The sequence below is a fragment of the Aspergillus sydowii genome (assembly GCF_001890705.1).
Source record: "Aspergillus sydowii CBS 593.65 unplaced genomic scaffold ASPSYscaffold_6, whole genome shotgun sequence".
NCBI lineage: Eukaryota > Fungi > Ascomycota > Eurotiomycetes > Eurotiales > Aspergillaceae > Aspergillus > Aspergillus sydowii.
The window spans coordinates 848830-864466 of NW_024467864.1; the positions used below are offsets into that span (position 1 = coordinate 848830).

At 50.9% G+C, this 15637-nt stretch overlaps 8 protein-coding genes and 1 non-coding gene across 9 annotated transcripts; 7 read left to right on the forward strand and 2 right to left on the reverse strand.

Annotated features, from left to right (window-relative positions):
* Positions 1-225: 225 nt before the first annotated feature.
* ASPSYDRAFT_58636 (uncharacterized protein) lies at positions 226-1719 on the forward strand (the record flags this gene model as incomplete). The annotated part of the gene is made up of 2 exons (XM_040849568.1): positions 226-240; positions 286-1719. The coding sequence occupies 2 exons, from the start codon at positions 226-228 to the stop codon at positions 1717-1719; spliced, it is 1449 nt and encodes a 482-aa protein (XP_040701908.1).
* Positions 1720-2440: 721 nt separating this feature from the next.
* Positions 2441-3856, forward strand: ASPSYDRAFT_46100 (uncharacterized protein). The gene is made up of 3 exons (XM_040847159.1): positions 2441-2653; positions 2712-3016; positions 3069-3856. Exons 1-3 carry the CDS (start codon positions 2504-2506, stop codon positions 3496-3498), a joined length of 885 nt encoding a protein of 294 aa, XP_040701909.1. The 5' UTR covers positions 2441-2503; the 3' UTR covers positions 3499-3856.
* A 98-nt stretch (positions 3857-3954) lies between these two features.
* Positions 3955-4918, forward strand: ASPSYDRAFT_46101 (uncharacterized protein). The gene is made up of 2 exons (XM_040847160.1): positions 3955-4069; positions 4122-4918. Exon 2 carries the CDS (start codon positions 4195-4197, stop codon positions 4840-4842), a length of 648 nt encoding a protein of 215 aa, XP_040701910.1. The 5' UTR covers positions 3955-4069; positions 4122-4194; the 3' UTR covers positions 4843-4918.
* A 324-nt stretch (positions 4919-5242) lies between these two features.
* On the forward strand, positions 5243-6217 carry ASPSYDRAFT_204038 (putative short chain dehydrogenase). Its single transcript, XM_040843845.1, has 2 exons — positions 5243-5527; positions 5596-6217. Exons 1-2 carry the CDS (start codon positions 5251-5253, stop codon positions 6111-6113), a joined length of 795 nt encoding a protein of 264 aa, XP_040701911.1. The 5' UTR covers positions 5243-5250; the 3' UTR covers positions 6114-6217.
* A 788-nt stretch (positions 6218-7005) lies between these two features.
* ASPSYDRAFT_90291 (uncharacterized protein) lies at positions 7006-7927 on the reverse strand (the record flags this gene model as incomplete). The annotated part of the gene is made up of 2 exons (XM_040852311.1): positions 7006-7383; positions 7466-7927. 2 exons carry the CDS (start codon positions 7925-7927, stop codon positions 7006-7008), a joined length of 840 nt encoding a protein of 279 aa, XP_040701912.1.
* An 898-nt stretch (positions 7928-8825) lies between these two features.
* On the forward strand, positions 8826-10854 carry ASPSYDRAFT_1178735 (uncharacterized protein; the record flags this gene model as incomplete). The annotated part of the gene is made up of 5 exons (XM_040840333.1): positions 8826-8894; positions 8962-9094; positions 9175-9405; positions 9501-10051; positions 10128-10854. The coding sequence occupies 5 exons, from the start codon at positions 8826-8828 to the stop codon at positions 10434-10436; spliced, it is 1293 nt and encodes a 430-aa protein (XP_040701913.1). The 3' UTR covers positions 10437-10854.
* Positions 10855-11112: 258 nt separating this feature from the next.
* On the reverse strand, positions 11113-11184 carry ASPSYDRAFT_t99. The gene has a single exon. It is a non-coding gene; the product is annotated as a tRNA-Glu (tRNA).
* Positions 11185-12496: 1312 nt separating this feature from the next.
* ASPSYDRAFT_152782 (sulfatase family protein) lies at positions 12497-14353 on the forward strand (the record flags this gene model as incomplete). The annotated part of the gene is made up of 4 exons (XM_040842230.1): positions 12497-13352; positions 13472-13686; positions 13734-13895; positions 13958-14353. The coding sequence occupies 4 exons, from the start codon at positions 12497-12499 to the stop codon at positions 14351-14353; spliced, it is 1629 nt and encodes a 542-aa protein (XP_040701914.1).
* A 417-nt stretch (positions 14354-14770) lies between these two features.
* Positions 14771-15476, forward strand: ASPSYDRAFT_133081 (uncharacterized protein; the record flags this gene model as incomplete). Its single annotated transcript, XM_040840626.1, has 2 exons — positions 14771-14844; positions 14916-15476. 2 exons carry the CDS (start codon positions 14771-14773, stop codon positions 15355-15357), a joined length of 516 nt encoding a protein of 171 aa, XP_040701915.1. The 3' UTR covers positions 15358-15476.
* Between the last annotated feature and the right edge of the window lie 161 nt (positions 15477-15637).

The following is a 15637-nucleotide window of genomic DNA, read 5'->3' on the forward strand; positions in this document are numbered from 1 at the left end:
GAAGGCAGCCAATTCCAGGTCCAATAAATCGAACAGCATAACTTACCTACCTAGTCTTGAGCTAAATAACTGAATGATGTGCAGCCGAAGCCTTGCAGTGAGCACGGGATTTATGCACACTGACGTGGTTGGATGCCGGAGGGGTTCGTTTCCTCCACACAACAGCTCACTACACCCAACTCACGTTCCGTTCCAGCATGAGATGAGTCTCATCGTCGAGGCAAGATGTCCGCTCTGGAAGTGCGACGGGCGAATGCCATCTCGAAGCGACACATTCTCCAACAGGCGCGACGTGTGTTCCACAGCGGGACCCTCAGCCACCTAGTTCGCATCGCTATCTCGCTTGTTCTATTACCACTAGATAACTCGATCCTTTTCGTGGCTGTGTTCTTGACCTGCTTGTCGCCTTTCTTCCGACGGTTGGAAACATTACACCGACGGAAAAAGATACTCCAGGACCTACAATTTCGACCGAAGACCGTCTTAGTTACTGGGGTGAATACCCCGCACGGCCTCCGGGTTGCTCGATGCTGGTATAATGAAGGCCACCGGGTGGTGGGTGCTGACATTACAGACGCCAGATTCAGTTCTGGGGAGAGCATGTCGAGGGCCTTTGTGGCTTACTACCGCATTCCCAAAGCGCAGTATGTTTCCCGGCTGCTGGACATCGTGCTGAGGGAGAAGGTGGATATATGGATTCCCTGCGCGCGGGATGCGTCTGTTGTTGACGACGCAATGGCAAAGCAAGCAATCGAGAGCCAGACGAGCTGCAAGTGCACGACTCTTGATACCGAGCTGGCAATCCAGTGGGGTCAGTTGGAGACACTTATCCCATACCTGACCGAGCGCGATCTCCCGGTTGTCGAAAACCACCAGGTCCAGTCGCGAGACTCTATACATAAGATTCTACATCGGTCGCCTACTAAGGTCTATCACATGCGCAAACCCACCCCGCCAATCGAGACAGAGGAGGCCATTGTCTTACCGAAAAGAACCCTCAGTTCGACATACACCGAAGTCAGTCAAATCCAAGTCTCCAAGGACAGCCCGTGGCTCATGCAGCAGCATGTTCGTTTGGGAGAGTTCATTGCTGAGTTGTTGATCGTCTGCGGCCATGTCACTGCTATCATGATCCGTCCGGCTAGCCGAGACTCGGTTTGGGGTTGTTCACCGCTGCATGAAGGGCTTTCGGCGGCAATACATAGGGTGGTGGACAGCTTTGCATCAAAAAGTGGTTCTCGGGTAACCGCACATCTGGCCGTGCGATTGATGGTGGACGAAGAGTTGACATCAAACTCTGTGCGCTATGAGGTAAATATTGCAGACTGTACGCAGGACGCAGCTGCTGTCACCCATCTTTTGCGGGATACGCCACCTCATGCTCTGGTCAATGGATACTTGGCGGCATTATCAGAAGACGGCATACCGAAGGCTTCAGTAAACGCCTTCTCAAGTGAAAAGTTGTCTCGGCTGCCGAGCGCCTATGAAATTATCAAGAGTTATGATGTCCGCAAGTTGCTTCCCGCGCTTTACCCTCTTGCGCAAGGCATTGATTGGGCGGTTGATGAAGCAAGCAAGCTGCTGGTGTTCTGGAAAAACTGGCGGTTCTCAGTCGCGGACCCGTTACCATGGTGGTGGCACACACATGTTTACTGGCCGCTGAGAGAGCTTGACCTGCTGCTCCATTCAACAAAGCAGGCTGACGCTTCGCGAATGTAATGGGTATTACGGGTTATTAGGTAGCAGCTTTATCTGTGAAAGACTGAAAGGCCATGAGTGAGTGGGTTCGCGGGAGCGTCTGCGAGGCTGAAATCGCCGATCGCGCGATCTAGGCGAGCATTCCGGAAATAGAAGCATTGAATTCTCTGGCTTCCATCGTTTCACAGCAACCCTCGCGGGTTTCGCATGTATCTCGAGGGTAGATTTCTTCTAAACAAAAGGCGAAAACGAAAATCGACTTCAAAAAAAAAAAAAAAAAAGCCATCCTTTAAGCGACCGTAGTAACTAGTTATTTCCTGCGAGGTGATGATGTCAGGTGCTATTTCTGGCTTTATGCACCGTTAGGTTCCAGTATTCCAGTATTCGGGAGTTATGCAAGGATTCCTCGAATGCGCCACATTCACTGCCTCAGCTCAACCATTTCTCCTCCTCTTCATCAAGTGTTTTATTATCCTCACTCTCTCATCTTCTTATCTTCGTCTCAGCTAATCCGGTTATTCCGAGCCTGGACTTGCTTTTGCGTGTTTCGTCAGACGAGCGCCAACGGGTTAGTGTCCGCGCGGCGTCGAAGTCGGGTTGCCCCGTTCCACCAGCTGTCAGCGCCAGCCGTAAACACTGCTCTCACCTCGAGCCTCTTTCTTCACTTCCTCCCACGACCCACGATTCAAACACCACGAACCGCTCATTAAAACCGAATTTCTCCTGATAGTATCGGAATTCCTTTTTTTCGCTGTACCTACCACCCAGACACTGTTGACCTCGAGTCTACGAATTTACCATCACAATGAAGCGACCGTCCTTCAACCCCGGGCGGACGAAGAACCTCATCCATGGAGTCCAGGGCTTCCTGATCTTCCTTGCCTGGGCTCTCACGATCGCTATCTTCACAAAAGGAGGTGGCATCGATGGGCGCACAGCCTGGTACTTCGCCTTGGTAAGCTCCCCTCGAGCCTGCAAAACAGACGCATTAGTTCTAATATTTTTGATCCTAGTGTTGGTTCACCATCCCCGGTCTCATTTATCTAGTAGCTGTCCCCATGTGGCCCCGCGCCCGACGATTCGGAAACGTCTACGCTTTCGCGACCGTCGACTGTCTGTATACCGTGCTGTGGTTCAGCGCTTGGATTTGTCTTGCCAGCTATGTGGCACAGGGCAAGAGTGAGGGCAAGGACAGTGATAACAAGGATAACAAAGACAAGGACAGCGATAAGAAGAGCGGGTGCGACAACTGGAAATACGGCAACGCCAGTAAATGCAATGTTAGCACCGCCACGACTATTATCGGAGTGGTTATCTTGTTTGTGTTCCGAGCTATCGACAATACAAGTTCTCTGCTAACACTTCTTTAGCGTCCTCTTCCTCTTGACAGCGTGGATGTCCTTCCGCAACGTCATGCACTTCCGCCGCACCGGTACCCTGCCTGATGCCGTCTCCGACCCCACCTTCGCTGCACAGAGCAAAGCCGCCTTCTCTTCGAACCCCGCTCAGGACTTTGAAGAAGAGGACGAATTCCGCTCGGGACGTGCCGGAATGGCCTCCTCGCTCCGAGACCGCGACGAGGATTATGCTCTGCTGCACCAAAGCGAGGTTGACGACATGGGCAACCCGAACGCACGCTCTGCGATGCACGGCGCCTACGATCCCACCAACGCCAGCGGATCAGTCCTACATGACTACAATGCCAGCGAATTCGGTGGCACCAGCTACGGTGGTGCGCACGGGCAGCATTACGGGGGCCCGTCAGAATACGACTCAACCATCGGCAGTTACCACCGCTAGATACCACTCCGCTTGATCATTTCGTTTCCTCTTCAATTATCCTTCGACATGACCATGGAGCGGAGTTGGGCGCGTTTTAGCCTCTGTGTTTATTATTGTTTCTCATGTTGACATTAACATTGACATTGACATTCCTGTTGGTGCATGCAAGCTTTGCTTCGGTTGTATGTGTTTACTGCGATTCTGGCTACGATTGCGCGGCGGTTGATTCCTCCATCTTGCAATTTGTGCCGTTTCTGACGATTGGACGATCTCTCAGATTGGGATTCCTGCGGTGCGGATGATGAATGTATAGATAAATACCAATATTTAGCCTCGTAAAAATCTATTTGCTTAAACAGGTACAATTATTCGCTGGTAAATAAATGTCCGCCAGAATAATGCCCGCAATATTTACACCGCCCGTATTCATCCATAGTTTATAAGTCACCGCCCGGTCTGGACAGCTTGCGAGATATCAAAGGACCAGGACCAACTTCGCAAGTTACCCAACTCACAATCTACGTATCTGCGGGCAGGCAGACTCACTATACTCTGAGAATATTCGTAAATACTGCCACTCTATATAATTGTGAGTTTCACCAACTCCCCGTTCCCCCACGACACTAACACCTGGAATACAGCAGCCCACCTCGTCCGCAACATACAAAACAACCAACCAACCAGTTCTCTGTCACCACAAAAGAAGAAGCCAAAATGGCCCGCTCAATCGACCTCTTCACCGAATACCCTCTAATAATCGACCCATCCTCCAAAGCAATTTCCCTCTCCAGCAATGCAGGCGGATACACAGCATCCCAAACCAGCGCTTTGAACGCCGAACTGGCCGCCCTAAACATCCTGCACCGGAGCCTACTCACCCTCGACCCGCCAACCATCCCCCCACCACCGATCCCACTCAACCCCAAGCGCAGTGCCCAGATCGCCAAGCTCCGCGACAGCGCGAACACGGCCTTCCGCAAGAACAACACAGCCGAGGCGGTCAAGCTTTACTCGCTCGCGATTGACATGGCGCAGAGCCGGCCTGGGTGGGAGCCTGTTGCTGTCGCGAGGGAGGAGCTTGCGGCGCTGTATTCGAACCGGGCGCAGGCGTTCATGTCGCAGCAGGACTGGGTTGAGGGGTTGCTTGATTCGAAGGCTAGTGTTGAGGCGAAGCCGATGGGGAATGTGAAGGCTTGGTGGCGCGGGGGCAAGTGTTTGGTTGAGATGGCGAGGTGGGAGGAGGCGAAGACGCTTGTTCATCGGGGGGTTGAGATTGAGGGGAAGGCGAGCGAGGGGGGGAAAGAGTTGTTGGCGTTGCTGGAGGAGGTGGAGGCCGGGGCTAAGAGGGGGGGTGAGCAGTAGGTGGATGAAAGATGGATGAACGACTGGGGCTGAGTTGGTTCAAAATGTTTTGATTCCCTACAAGTTGTCTTTTTTTTATTCGATTTGTGATGCGATTCGGGCTTGTTTTCGGAACATTGCTATAGAGCTACGTTCATAGTATACGGCGTTAGGGCTGGAAGTCACAACCCATCTTCTTCAATTCAATGACATACAGCCACCGTTCTTAATACAATCTCTGTAGTACTCGCCAAATCACAATTAATTACAAATGTGCTTACGGTGATCGACGTATTCGCCCCAATTCCACCAGCATGGAGACCGGTCCGGAGTTAACACCGGTCCCCGAGCGTTCGCATATTTATACTTCATCCACCTACAACTGTAACCTTCATCTTTTCTACCCCAAGTACGTCCACAATGACAACAATGACAACCATTCTCATAACAGGCGCCAACACAGGCATTGGCTTCCAGATCGTGCGTGCTCTCAGCAGTTCATCCCAGCCCTACCACATCCTCGTCGGCGCTAGATCATCAGCAAAGGCGAACGATGCAATCAAAGCCGCCCAGGATGAATTCCCTTCGTCGATCAGCAAGTACTCTCCTGTAATTGTTGACATCGAATCGGACGAGTCCATTCAGAGCGCCTTTGCCCAGGTCTCTGCCGTCCATGGCAAACTGGACGTGCTGATTAACAATGCCGGTATGCCACTCCTTCTTGGTGACAAGTATAAATTCAAATTCATTGGCTGATTATTTATAATAATTCAGGCGCTTCATTCGAGCCCCAGTTCAGCAGCGGCGAAATCACCACAGAGCGTGAGCTCTGGGATAAATCATGGAGTGTCAACACCACCAGCACCCAGGTCATGACAAGCGCCTTTATCCCTTTACTGCTTAAAAGCAACAACCCGCGTCTCCTCTTCATAGCTTCAGGGACATCAAGTCTATCCGGTACCGGAAACCAAGCTCTAGCCGTGAACCGCTCCCCGGCTGCGGGATGGCCGAAGACTGGCTTTATCGGGGTGCCTGCGTACCGCAGCGCGAAGACGGGCCTTAATATGCTGATGCGTGAGTGGCACCGCGTGCTTAAGGAAGATGGAGTCAAGGTGTTTGCGATCAGTCCTGGGTTTTTGGCGACGGGGTTGGGTGCTGGGTCGGAGGCTACGAAGAAGATGGGTGCTGGTGATCCGGCAGTTGCTGGGCCTTTTGTTAGGAGTGTTGTTGAGGGGGAGAGGGATGGGGATGTTGGGAGGATTCTGACAAGATATGGGATTCAGGAGTGGTGAATAATATACCTGTATGTTTCTATAACGTATGATCGGTATGCTGTCTACAGGTATACAATATCTAATTTAGCCCTAATGCATTAGCTACGACCACTAGTCAACGGCAGACTTACATCATAGATAGGATAGTGTTCGATTTACTCTCCAAGTCAACGCTCTGTTGTCGAGGGGTGTAAATTACTTCAATTCTGAGTAGCACCCCATTCCACCTTCTCCGTTCCATCTCCGTAGTAGTCGTAGTCCTAAAGTTACACCTAAAATGGCTGCTTTGGAGGCTAGAAACAGCTGCCTTTCCACCTGTAACTTCAAGCGGCGAGCCGCTACTTGACTTCCCACTGCCCTTGACCACAGATAGGCCAAAATAACAGGCCTTCACTTGTATAATATATATATATAGCCTAGTATTAATGTATAATTTTACGTACCCTGATAAGAGTTATATCTATAGTATAGCTAGAGCCTGAATTTGGCCATGGTCATGATTATCCCACCCGGTTTCTAGAATATCGGCTGGAAGACGGTAAGTCAGTTTCTTGGTGTACTGTGGCACTGTTCTCGGCCTAAAGTTGGTCTAGCATATCATATTTGCATCTTGAATGCCTGCTTCATACCTATCATCTAGAAACAGGAGTCTCGAGGAGCTTGTGAGTACCTCCTATGGGTAGAGTAGTCAACGAGACATGCCCGTGGAGAAAACTTATACGCTATTATTCTTGCTCCAGGACATTATTTTTGCTGCGCGTGGTGACCCGGTAAAAAAAGACTTGGTCCTTCTGAGAGCAGCCGCGTCGCTAAAGTAATGGAAAATGAAGCGAAGATGTCAGAATGAGAGCAATTCTCTAGGCATTTGTCTTGGTGAATGAGAACCCAAGGATGCTGGCCGGACTTTTCTTTATAGGTTTACATCATACCAATTCCCTTTTGTCCGCCAACCCTTCGCTCCCACTTGAGGCGTCCAACCCAGTTTCTCATACTCCGCTCTGATGCTTGTTAGTGCTGTATGCTCAGGCGTTGGCTCTTCTTCATCCTCCTCCTCCTCATCGGAGTCCCTAATGTAGTCCTGGGATGCAGTCGCTGAATTCAAAATCAAATCCACGCTAAGCTTGCGACCGCGAAAATTCTCCAACTCTGTGAGCTTCTTGAGGGCCGATGCAGAGCAGTGTCCGTGCCAGATGAGCCGCAGAGAATCCCAATACAAATCCGGGTCAAAGAGAATAGCATCAAAGAGGGTCTCCATACGGATGCCATTTGGGGCCAAGCCTGGGTCTCCCTATTCATATTCAATTGCAAATGAATATCTATCTGTCTCGCCGTCTTAGGGGACTGAATTGGAAATTGGACTTGCCACTCACCGGAATCTCGTGATATTCTTGAGCGCTGACATGGGGCGAGTATTGTTCGAACCAGACGCCCAGCTTATAGATCGGTGGCTGCTGAACCAACATACGACGCCAGCTGGCCTCGGGTCGGAGGTATGCGGGCTGCCTATTGGGGTGTAGGATTAAGTCCCAGGACTTCACGCTAAACTGTCGAGTAGGATCGCCGAGGTCGTCTTCCCAAAAGGAGCCTGTCCGGTGGTAGACAAAGACGGAGGGGAACGCGTCCGCCAAAAGGGCGCAATGGATAGGAGCCGAAGGTTGGATGTCGGGATCGGGGGCGAAGAAGAGCCTCCGTTGAATGGCGGGGGAATCGCGAATTAACTCGGCCCAGGCATGGCATACGCATGTGGCCGCGACGAGCAGAGTCCGGAGGTCGAGTCGCAGCAAGATTAGCTCCAAGACCTCGAGCGGAAGCACGGGGGGGACTTCGTGCATGACGAGGACGGGGTTGAAGAGTCTCTATGTCACATTAAATATCTTCGTAATATAACTTACACCAACTAGACGAGCATTAAGTGAAAAGCCAATAGGGGATCTGCAAATCATATGACGAGGGCCGCCTCGCACGTTCGAATCCGGTGTGGACAATCTGACGGATGACAAGAGCATTATAATATATTCTATGAGCGGTATAGACCCGTATGGATCCCCCTTTCCCATATCCTTCGTTTTTAAAGCGATTAGAAAATATAGGAACGAGAATAAAACAACCGCATGCGCGGCAAGCAAAACACCCAGCTCAATCCCTATGTTGCATACTAGATGGATTAGCTGATGTTAAGTGCATTCAATATGAGGACACGACTTCACACTTGTTGAGGCCACCGGCAGCCTCCTCGATCAAAGCGACTCCAGGGCGTGGGAAATAGACGTGGTTGGCTGCGGCATTGAGTCCGGGGCAAGGCCCGCGAATTTGGTCTGAAGCCGGCAACCACCTTGTTACTAAACATACCTCCATTTTACTAAACGTACATCTTCTATTACTAAACTGACGTTCATGTCATGCATCGGAGTGGCCTTGGCCTCGGGCTGAAGTGAAGGTCCAAGATGAGATTTTGAAGATCCCAGAGCCTTCCAAACGCCTTGTACAGCAAAGTGTATTTCCGTTCAGGTTACTGGTCAGCATAAACAAGTCGAGCCAGGGCGTGGGATAAGGCCTCGACCAGCAGACTGCTTCCAGATAGCAGCTCGCGGTGTAGCGAGTATCTGCACCTTGAGCGTGTCGTACAAGGATTCCCAGGCAACGTAAAAAGTAAATATAGCAGTTGATATTTTTAAATAGAGACTCAATCGACCTCCATCTTGGTGTATAGATACACTGCTTACCTTTAACATGTTCAAATACACAGCCCTAATCGGGCTGGTTCCCCAAGTCAATGCACTCGTGCGGCCAGACGGGGTGGTATGTATATCTCCATTCTTCCCATTTTCTATTATCAAAATTCCATTATTCACTGACTGAAATCCAGGGCCGTCTTCCAGCACTCGGTTGGAGTTCCTGGAACGCATTCGAATGCGACATCGACGCAACCAAGATCCTAACAGCAGCAAGGCAAACCGTCAAGCTCGGCCTACAGGACCTGGGCTATGAATATATAAACAGTGCGCTACGCCACATCCCACCAGAACCAGTCCCATCATCGCCGCAACTACTGAATCCATACTAATGAGAACTCTTGTAGTCGACGACTGCTGGTCCGTCAAAACCCACCGCGACCTCATCACGAACCGCATGATTCCGGACCCAGACAGATTCCCCGACGGAATCGCCAATCTAGCGTCGCAGATCCACGACCTCGGTCTCAAAGTCGGCATTTACAGCAGTGCCGGTGAGACCACATGTGCCGGATACCCAGCGAGTCTGGGATACGAGGAGATTGATGCTGAGACGTTCACTGAGTGGGGTATTGACTGTATATACTTCCATTCCATCCATCCCATTACCAGTTTCCCCCCTCACAGTTGCAGTTTATAGAATGGCATCTCGCTAACAGAATTCGTGAGGTAGACCTCAAATACGACGACTGCGGCGTCCCACCAGAATGGACAGACGAATATACCTCCTGTGTCCCGGATACAGGAAACAACGCCGGTCCCTTCCCCAACGGCACCTGTCCCGATATCCCAAACCCAGCACCAGCAGGATACAACTGGCGCGACTCGAGAAGCGCCCAGCGTTACCGGCGCATGCTCGACGCCTTGAACAACAACAAGCACAGCCCAGCCCGCCCAATCCTATACTCCCTCTGCAACTGGGGCAAAGCGGACGTGAACACCTGGGGCAATGAAACGGGTAATTCGTGGCGCATCTCTGGCGACATCTCGCCTGGACGTGGGGAGGTAGGGCCTGATAGAGTGCGCATAGCGGATTGGACACGCATCGCGGAGATTGCGAATGAGGGAAGTTTTCTGGGGAGACGGTATGCGGGGTTTTGGGGGTGGCCGGATGCGGATATGTTGGAGGTTGGCAATGATGAAGGGAACTTGACGTTGGCGGAGAATAGGGCGCATTTTGCGCTTTGGGCTGTTATGAAGAGTCCGTTGCTTATTGGGACGCCGGTGGGTATTTTTCATTTTTTTATTTATAATGATTCTGGTACTGGAACTTGGGTATACTGACTGGGTTTGGGTATAGCTGGATACAATTCAAGAGGAATACCTCGCAATCCTCAAAAACAGATACCTACTGTCATTTCACCAAGACCCTCTCATCGGCCGTCCCGCATACCCATACAAATGGGGCTATAACGAAGATTACACTTTCGACCCTGTCCACCCAGCAGAATACTGGTCTGGCCCGTCGTCAACATTACAAGGGACGCTGGTGCTTATGCTTAACTCGGAAGACAGGGTTCGAATCCGCCGGGCTGATTGGAGTGAGATTCCTGAGATTTGGGATACTGCGCATGCGTATGAGGTTGTGGATGCTTGGACGGGGGAGTAGTTAGGGTGTGTGCGTGGTGGATTGAGTGTTGAGTTGGAGAGTCATGATGTGGCTGTTTTGGTTGTTGGCGATGCTTGTTAGCCGAAATATATGGCACAGTATTCAGGGCACTCCAGTCGCAGCTAACGGCGCTGAATAGCGAGCTCCGTTTCCCAAACCCTATACAAGTATTTCCCGACTGCCCCCGACTACAAAATCCCCTTCTAAATAGCAGAGTCGCTACATATCGAGGCCGCGGGTGAAGAAAAGTGCGGGCAGGGGGCAGCCGGAATTCCATGAATGAGAAGTCGTTTTAAGCAAAGGGCGTGGCTTATTTGTTCCAGACCCGGCTGATCAGACGCCATTTAATAGTGAAATGGGTAGTGATATAGCCTGTAAACCGCAAAAAGTCACATTAACTGGAATACACCTATGCGCGGAATGGGAATAATATGTAATTAAAGGAAATCTTAGAAAGATTTCAAATCAATTAATAGAACGTAGTGAAGAAATACGAGGAGTAAGGTAATGGCTGCTTTAGGAAGGCACGCCTCCTTCCACTCAGGTGACTAACTAACCCTAACCAACGCCGACAACTCTAAATCTATCTGAGTGTGTGAATTACTTAACTGGAATATAAAGTATCAATCGGAATGTGAAAAACATGAACAAAAAATCTGAAAAAGAAAAAAGATATTTCCGGTGCGGGGAATCGAACCCCGAGCTGCCGTGTGAGAGACGGCGATGTTAACCATTACACCACACCGGATATGTGGGAAGACGGGCAGAAATTCGACTTATGACTCAATTCTGACGGAACGAGTCTCGATTCTTTTGCGTACTTCTCTAGCTGTATCATGCATTATCGAATCTATAATTGCTTGTACTGTGCTGGCCACATTGCTCCGTCTCTGAAACAGTATCCTTCAGCCTTCTTGTATCAATCAATCAAAGCACGTCAATTTTCGCACCCTGCATTTCTGCATTTCCGCATTTTGGCAATTCGCTGCCCACTATACCAAAGGCGGATCCTAGCCGAGCACTGTCTATTGAAGTTAATGGCTGTTATTATTTATTACCCAGCTGAGCATGGACTATCGCACCTCTCCGAAGAGTCGGTGCTGATCGGAGCACGAGCTCTCCGCCAACCGGCACGGCTGCCTCGTCCATGCGGGTCGTCGATCTGTGGTGCTCTCCAGCGTCTCGTCCAACGAGATCCTCGCCGAGTTACGTGACCCAAGCATTCATGATACCACCGAATTAGTACCCTTTTCTTGTCACCGAAATCCGAGTTCTAACCGCGCGTCCACGGCTTGTTTTCGGGCAGTCGAGACTGCACCCGTTAATTAGGGCTGTGGAGCTGCTTCACCTTGAATAGCTGGACTCGAGTTGAGATACAATGGTCTGTGATTCTCTGATTCTATGGCTCAATTGTGAACACCACTGGACTGGGCATCACCTAATCCCACTGAATGGCTGATGGCCCATTCCAACAAACGTGGAAGGGCTATACGGTGTAGACTGTAGACGATCGCCTGTGATCCTCGTATTGTGAATTGATCGTCAATATCTCGCAATCGAGTGGCCCGCATTCTATCTCCGTACTATATTAACCTCCGCTGTGAATATCGCCGCCATTGGGCGCATTCACAGGCCAAGCTTTCTTAATTGTTGACGCGGCCGGCCCCTCCTGCTAATAGGGCACGGGGCCACAACTCGCAAGTCATTCATGATGCCATTATCTGGGGCTGTGACACAACTTGGGTGATCTGCAGCTTTGGACCCTGCTCAATGAATTGGACTGTGGCGGCCGGTGGGTATAACTATCTGGTCACCCGGCCATGGGGTGGTGCTCTAACGACTGCTTTCAATTTCCTCCATTCGCGCCCAGAATGATGTTCACCCTGCCTCTGGTGCTCCTTTGGGGCCTCGCGGCTGCAAGGCCCAATATCCTGTTTATCCTTACTGATGACCAAGGGAAATACATGGGAGGGTTGGACCATATGCCTCGTCTGCAGGTACGCTCATTGCCCATCACCTGCCCGTCTACAGTACCTTAGCGTAGTAGAGATACTAATGAGATGCAGGAACTTATGGTCAAAAAAGGCACAACATACGAAAGCCATTTCTGCTCCACAGCCGTCTGCTGCCCGTCTCGGGCTAACATCTGGACGGGCAAGATGCCGCACAACACCAACATCACCGACGTGGGCATGCCATACGGAGGCTACCAACGAGTAGTCGAGGCCGGATGGAACGACAACTACCTGCCGATCTGGATGCAGGAGGCCGGCTATGCTTCGTACTATGTCGGCAAGCTCTGGAACGCCCACACCCCGGACAACTACAACAAGCCCTATGTGAAGGGGTTCAATGGATCCGAGTTCTTGCTGGACCCATTCACCTACCGCTACTGGTTCCCCAAGCTGACGCGGAATGGGAATCCACCTGTTGATTACAGCGGCAATTACTCGACTGACCTGCTGACGGAGAAGGCTCTTGGGTTCTTGGATGATGCCCTGGAGACTCCAGACCAACCCTGGATGCTGACTGTTGCACCGAATGCGCCGCATTCAAATGGCTCGAGTACGGCTGAGGGTGTGCACTGGTTCGGTGACCCTGAGTACCCAGATCGTTATGCGGATTTGTTCAAAAACTACAAGATCCCCAGAGACGAGAGCTTCAACACTGCCATTGACGGCGCAGTCAGCTGGGTCAAGGACCTGAAAGCGCTAGGTCCAAAGCAAGTTGACTACATTGACGAATTCCAGCGCCGCCGACTGCGTGCTCTGCAGCCGGTGGATGAGATGGTGGACAAGCTCATCTCTAGACTGGAGAAAGCTGGTGCCCTTGACAACACTTATATCTTCTTCTCTACCGACAATGGATACCATGTGGGACAGCATGCTATGCAACCGGGGAAGAACTGTGGATATGGTGAGTACCACTTTATGACAACGGAGCGCTAGGCCGCTACACCGAAAACCCTGCAAAGCTGGTGGCTAGCCAGCTATCTCCCACACTTTACTGTGTACTGCATGTGCTAACAGAAACAGACACGGATACAAACGTCCCCTTGATCATTCGAGGACCTGGGATCGAAGAGGGCGCCACCGTAGATGTTGTTACAAGTCACACTGACCTGGCCCCGACCTTCCTCTCTATTGCTGGGGCCTCAGGACGAAAGGGCCTGGATGGAAAGTCCGTCCTTAACTTGGACGCAACCGCACACAACAAGACGGAGCACGCTGCGATTGAATACTGGGGCTGGGTAAGTCTTACGCCCCTGGACTCTGACTGCCCACTAACAATATGCAGGCTATTCCAGAGGGTATCCACGGATACATCAGCAACCAGACCGGCCAGGCTGATAACGGGTACAAGGGCAACACCTACAAGGGCCTGCGTCTAGTCTCGGAGGACTACAGCTTCTACTACGCAGTGTACTGCAATAACGAAAGAGAGTTTTACGACCTCAAGGTACATCTACCCCCATACCATTAACTGAAAGCAACAGTACCGGTATACTTACAGATTTATAGGCTGACCCCCGCCAAACCATCAACCTGGCGGCACACCCAGCCAAGCACCAGGACTACAAAATCGCCAACAGACCACTGCAGCAGGTCTTCCAACGAGCCAACGCTCTCATGATGGTCCTGAAGTCTTGCACGGAGGACTCCTGCCGAGACCCCTGGGCCCAGCTGCACCCCGGGGGCGCTGTGCATAACATCGTCGATGCGCTTGACAAGTCGTTCGACAAATTCTATGCGAACCAGCCCCGAGTTTCCTACACGGAGTGCTCGTTGGGATACCATATCTGGGCAGAGGGCCCGCAGAAGTTTAATGTTTATGGAGAGAAAGCAAACCGCGTCGGTGCGAGGGATAGTGACGATACGGGCTCGTCAGGCCCTATTGTGAGTTTTTCGGATATGTGAGTCGCCCAGACACCTGCCTTTACCTGACTGTGTTTATAACTTGATGGATGCTGACCATGAGCAGCACGCTTTTCACGAGCATGGCATTGGCGGTGTATGTGCTTTTCGTAGGCGTATAGACACAGAGCAGAAGGTGCTGTCGAGGAAATGCTAATGTACCTTCCGCATATTAATTATTGTTGTACACTGCATGGCGACTTCCCTATGAACAATAAATGAATGAATGATTTGATTACATTTCCCATTTTTTCAGTACAATCCCTACAGTCCCCAGTTAACTTGACCTACTGCAACGGGTTACCACACGTTCATTTGATACAAGATCATCTAATTACTTCTTCATTTAATAGCGACACTCTCCATTCTTTACCATTACGCTCCCTAACTAATTAATCAGTCCAAGTTCACGTATTCAACATGCGCAAGAGGAAATGGGCCCGCAAAGCCCTCAATGCCACCACCGATCTCTGGTACCGGATAACTGGAAGAAGGTCTGTGCCTTCGTCCCTTCTGTTCAACCTGAGCAAAGGCCGGATCCAAGAATGCTCACAAGAAACGACAGGCCGGCTTCAAACCAACAGGGCGGTATGCCGTCTGAGCAAGCTACTGGTGTGACGTCAAATACAAATGCCCCATCAATAGTCGAAACAGTAGCTCTTGGCTTGGCGCTACCTCTTATAGCACGCGTAACCACCAGGGTTTTTGACGTCGATGATGTCCTGAGTTCCGCGGTGTTTGTAAGCGAGGATGTCGGTTTCCTGCCCCTTGCAGCGGTTCCTCCAACCAGTGACCATGACTCAACTGGGGATGGGGATGGGGATGGTGTAATAGTCGAGTCGCCGTCGGATAATGCGGATACTGGAGATAGCTGGCACTCGGTGCTACCTGGACAAGCTGAACCTGGTGAAAGCTCTGGCGCTCACAGCGATACTTCTTTAGGCGAAAGATGTGTTCGTTTCTCGTCGAACGATGTCGTTACTACGGAGGACGTTGGCAAGCATTGATTCTCGCCTCGCAGTCTTGCAGTGCCCAAGTGGACCTGCGCGAGAAAGTCAGACTCCTATCTCTGAACCATCAGCTGAACCAACTCTGGACGAGCACTCCTGGACATACGGAAACGGGCACTAGTTAGGACAACCAGACATCCTTAAGATTCTGGAACCAGTTTAAATAGATATATTGTATCTTATCTCCTTTGCAAGTACAATCCAGCCGGCTGCAACAGATCCCAATCGCCGAGCCAAATACCAAACAATCAAACATTATGCATAGTTGGCTATACCA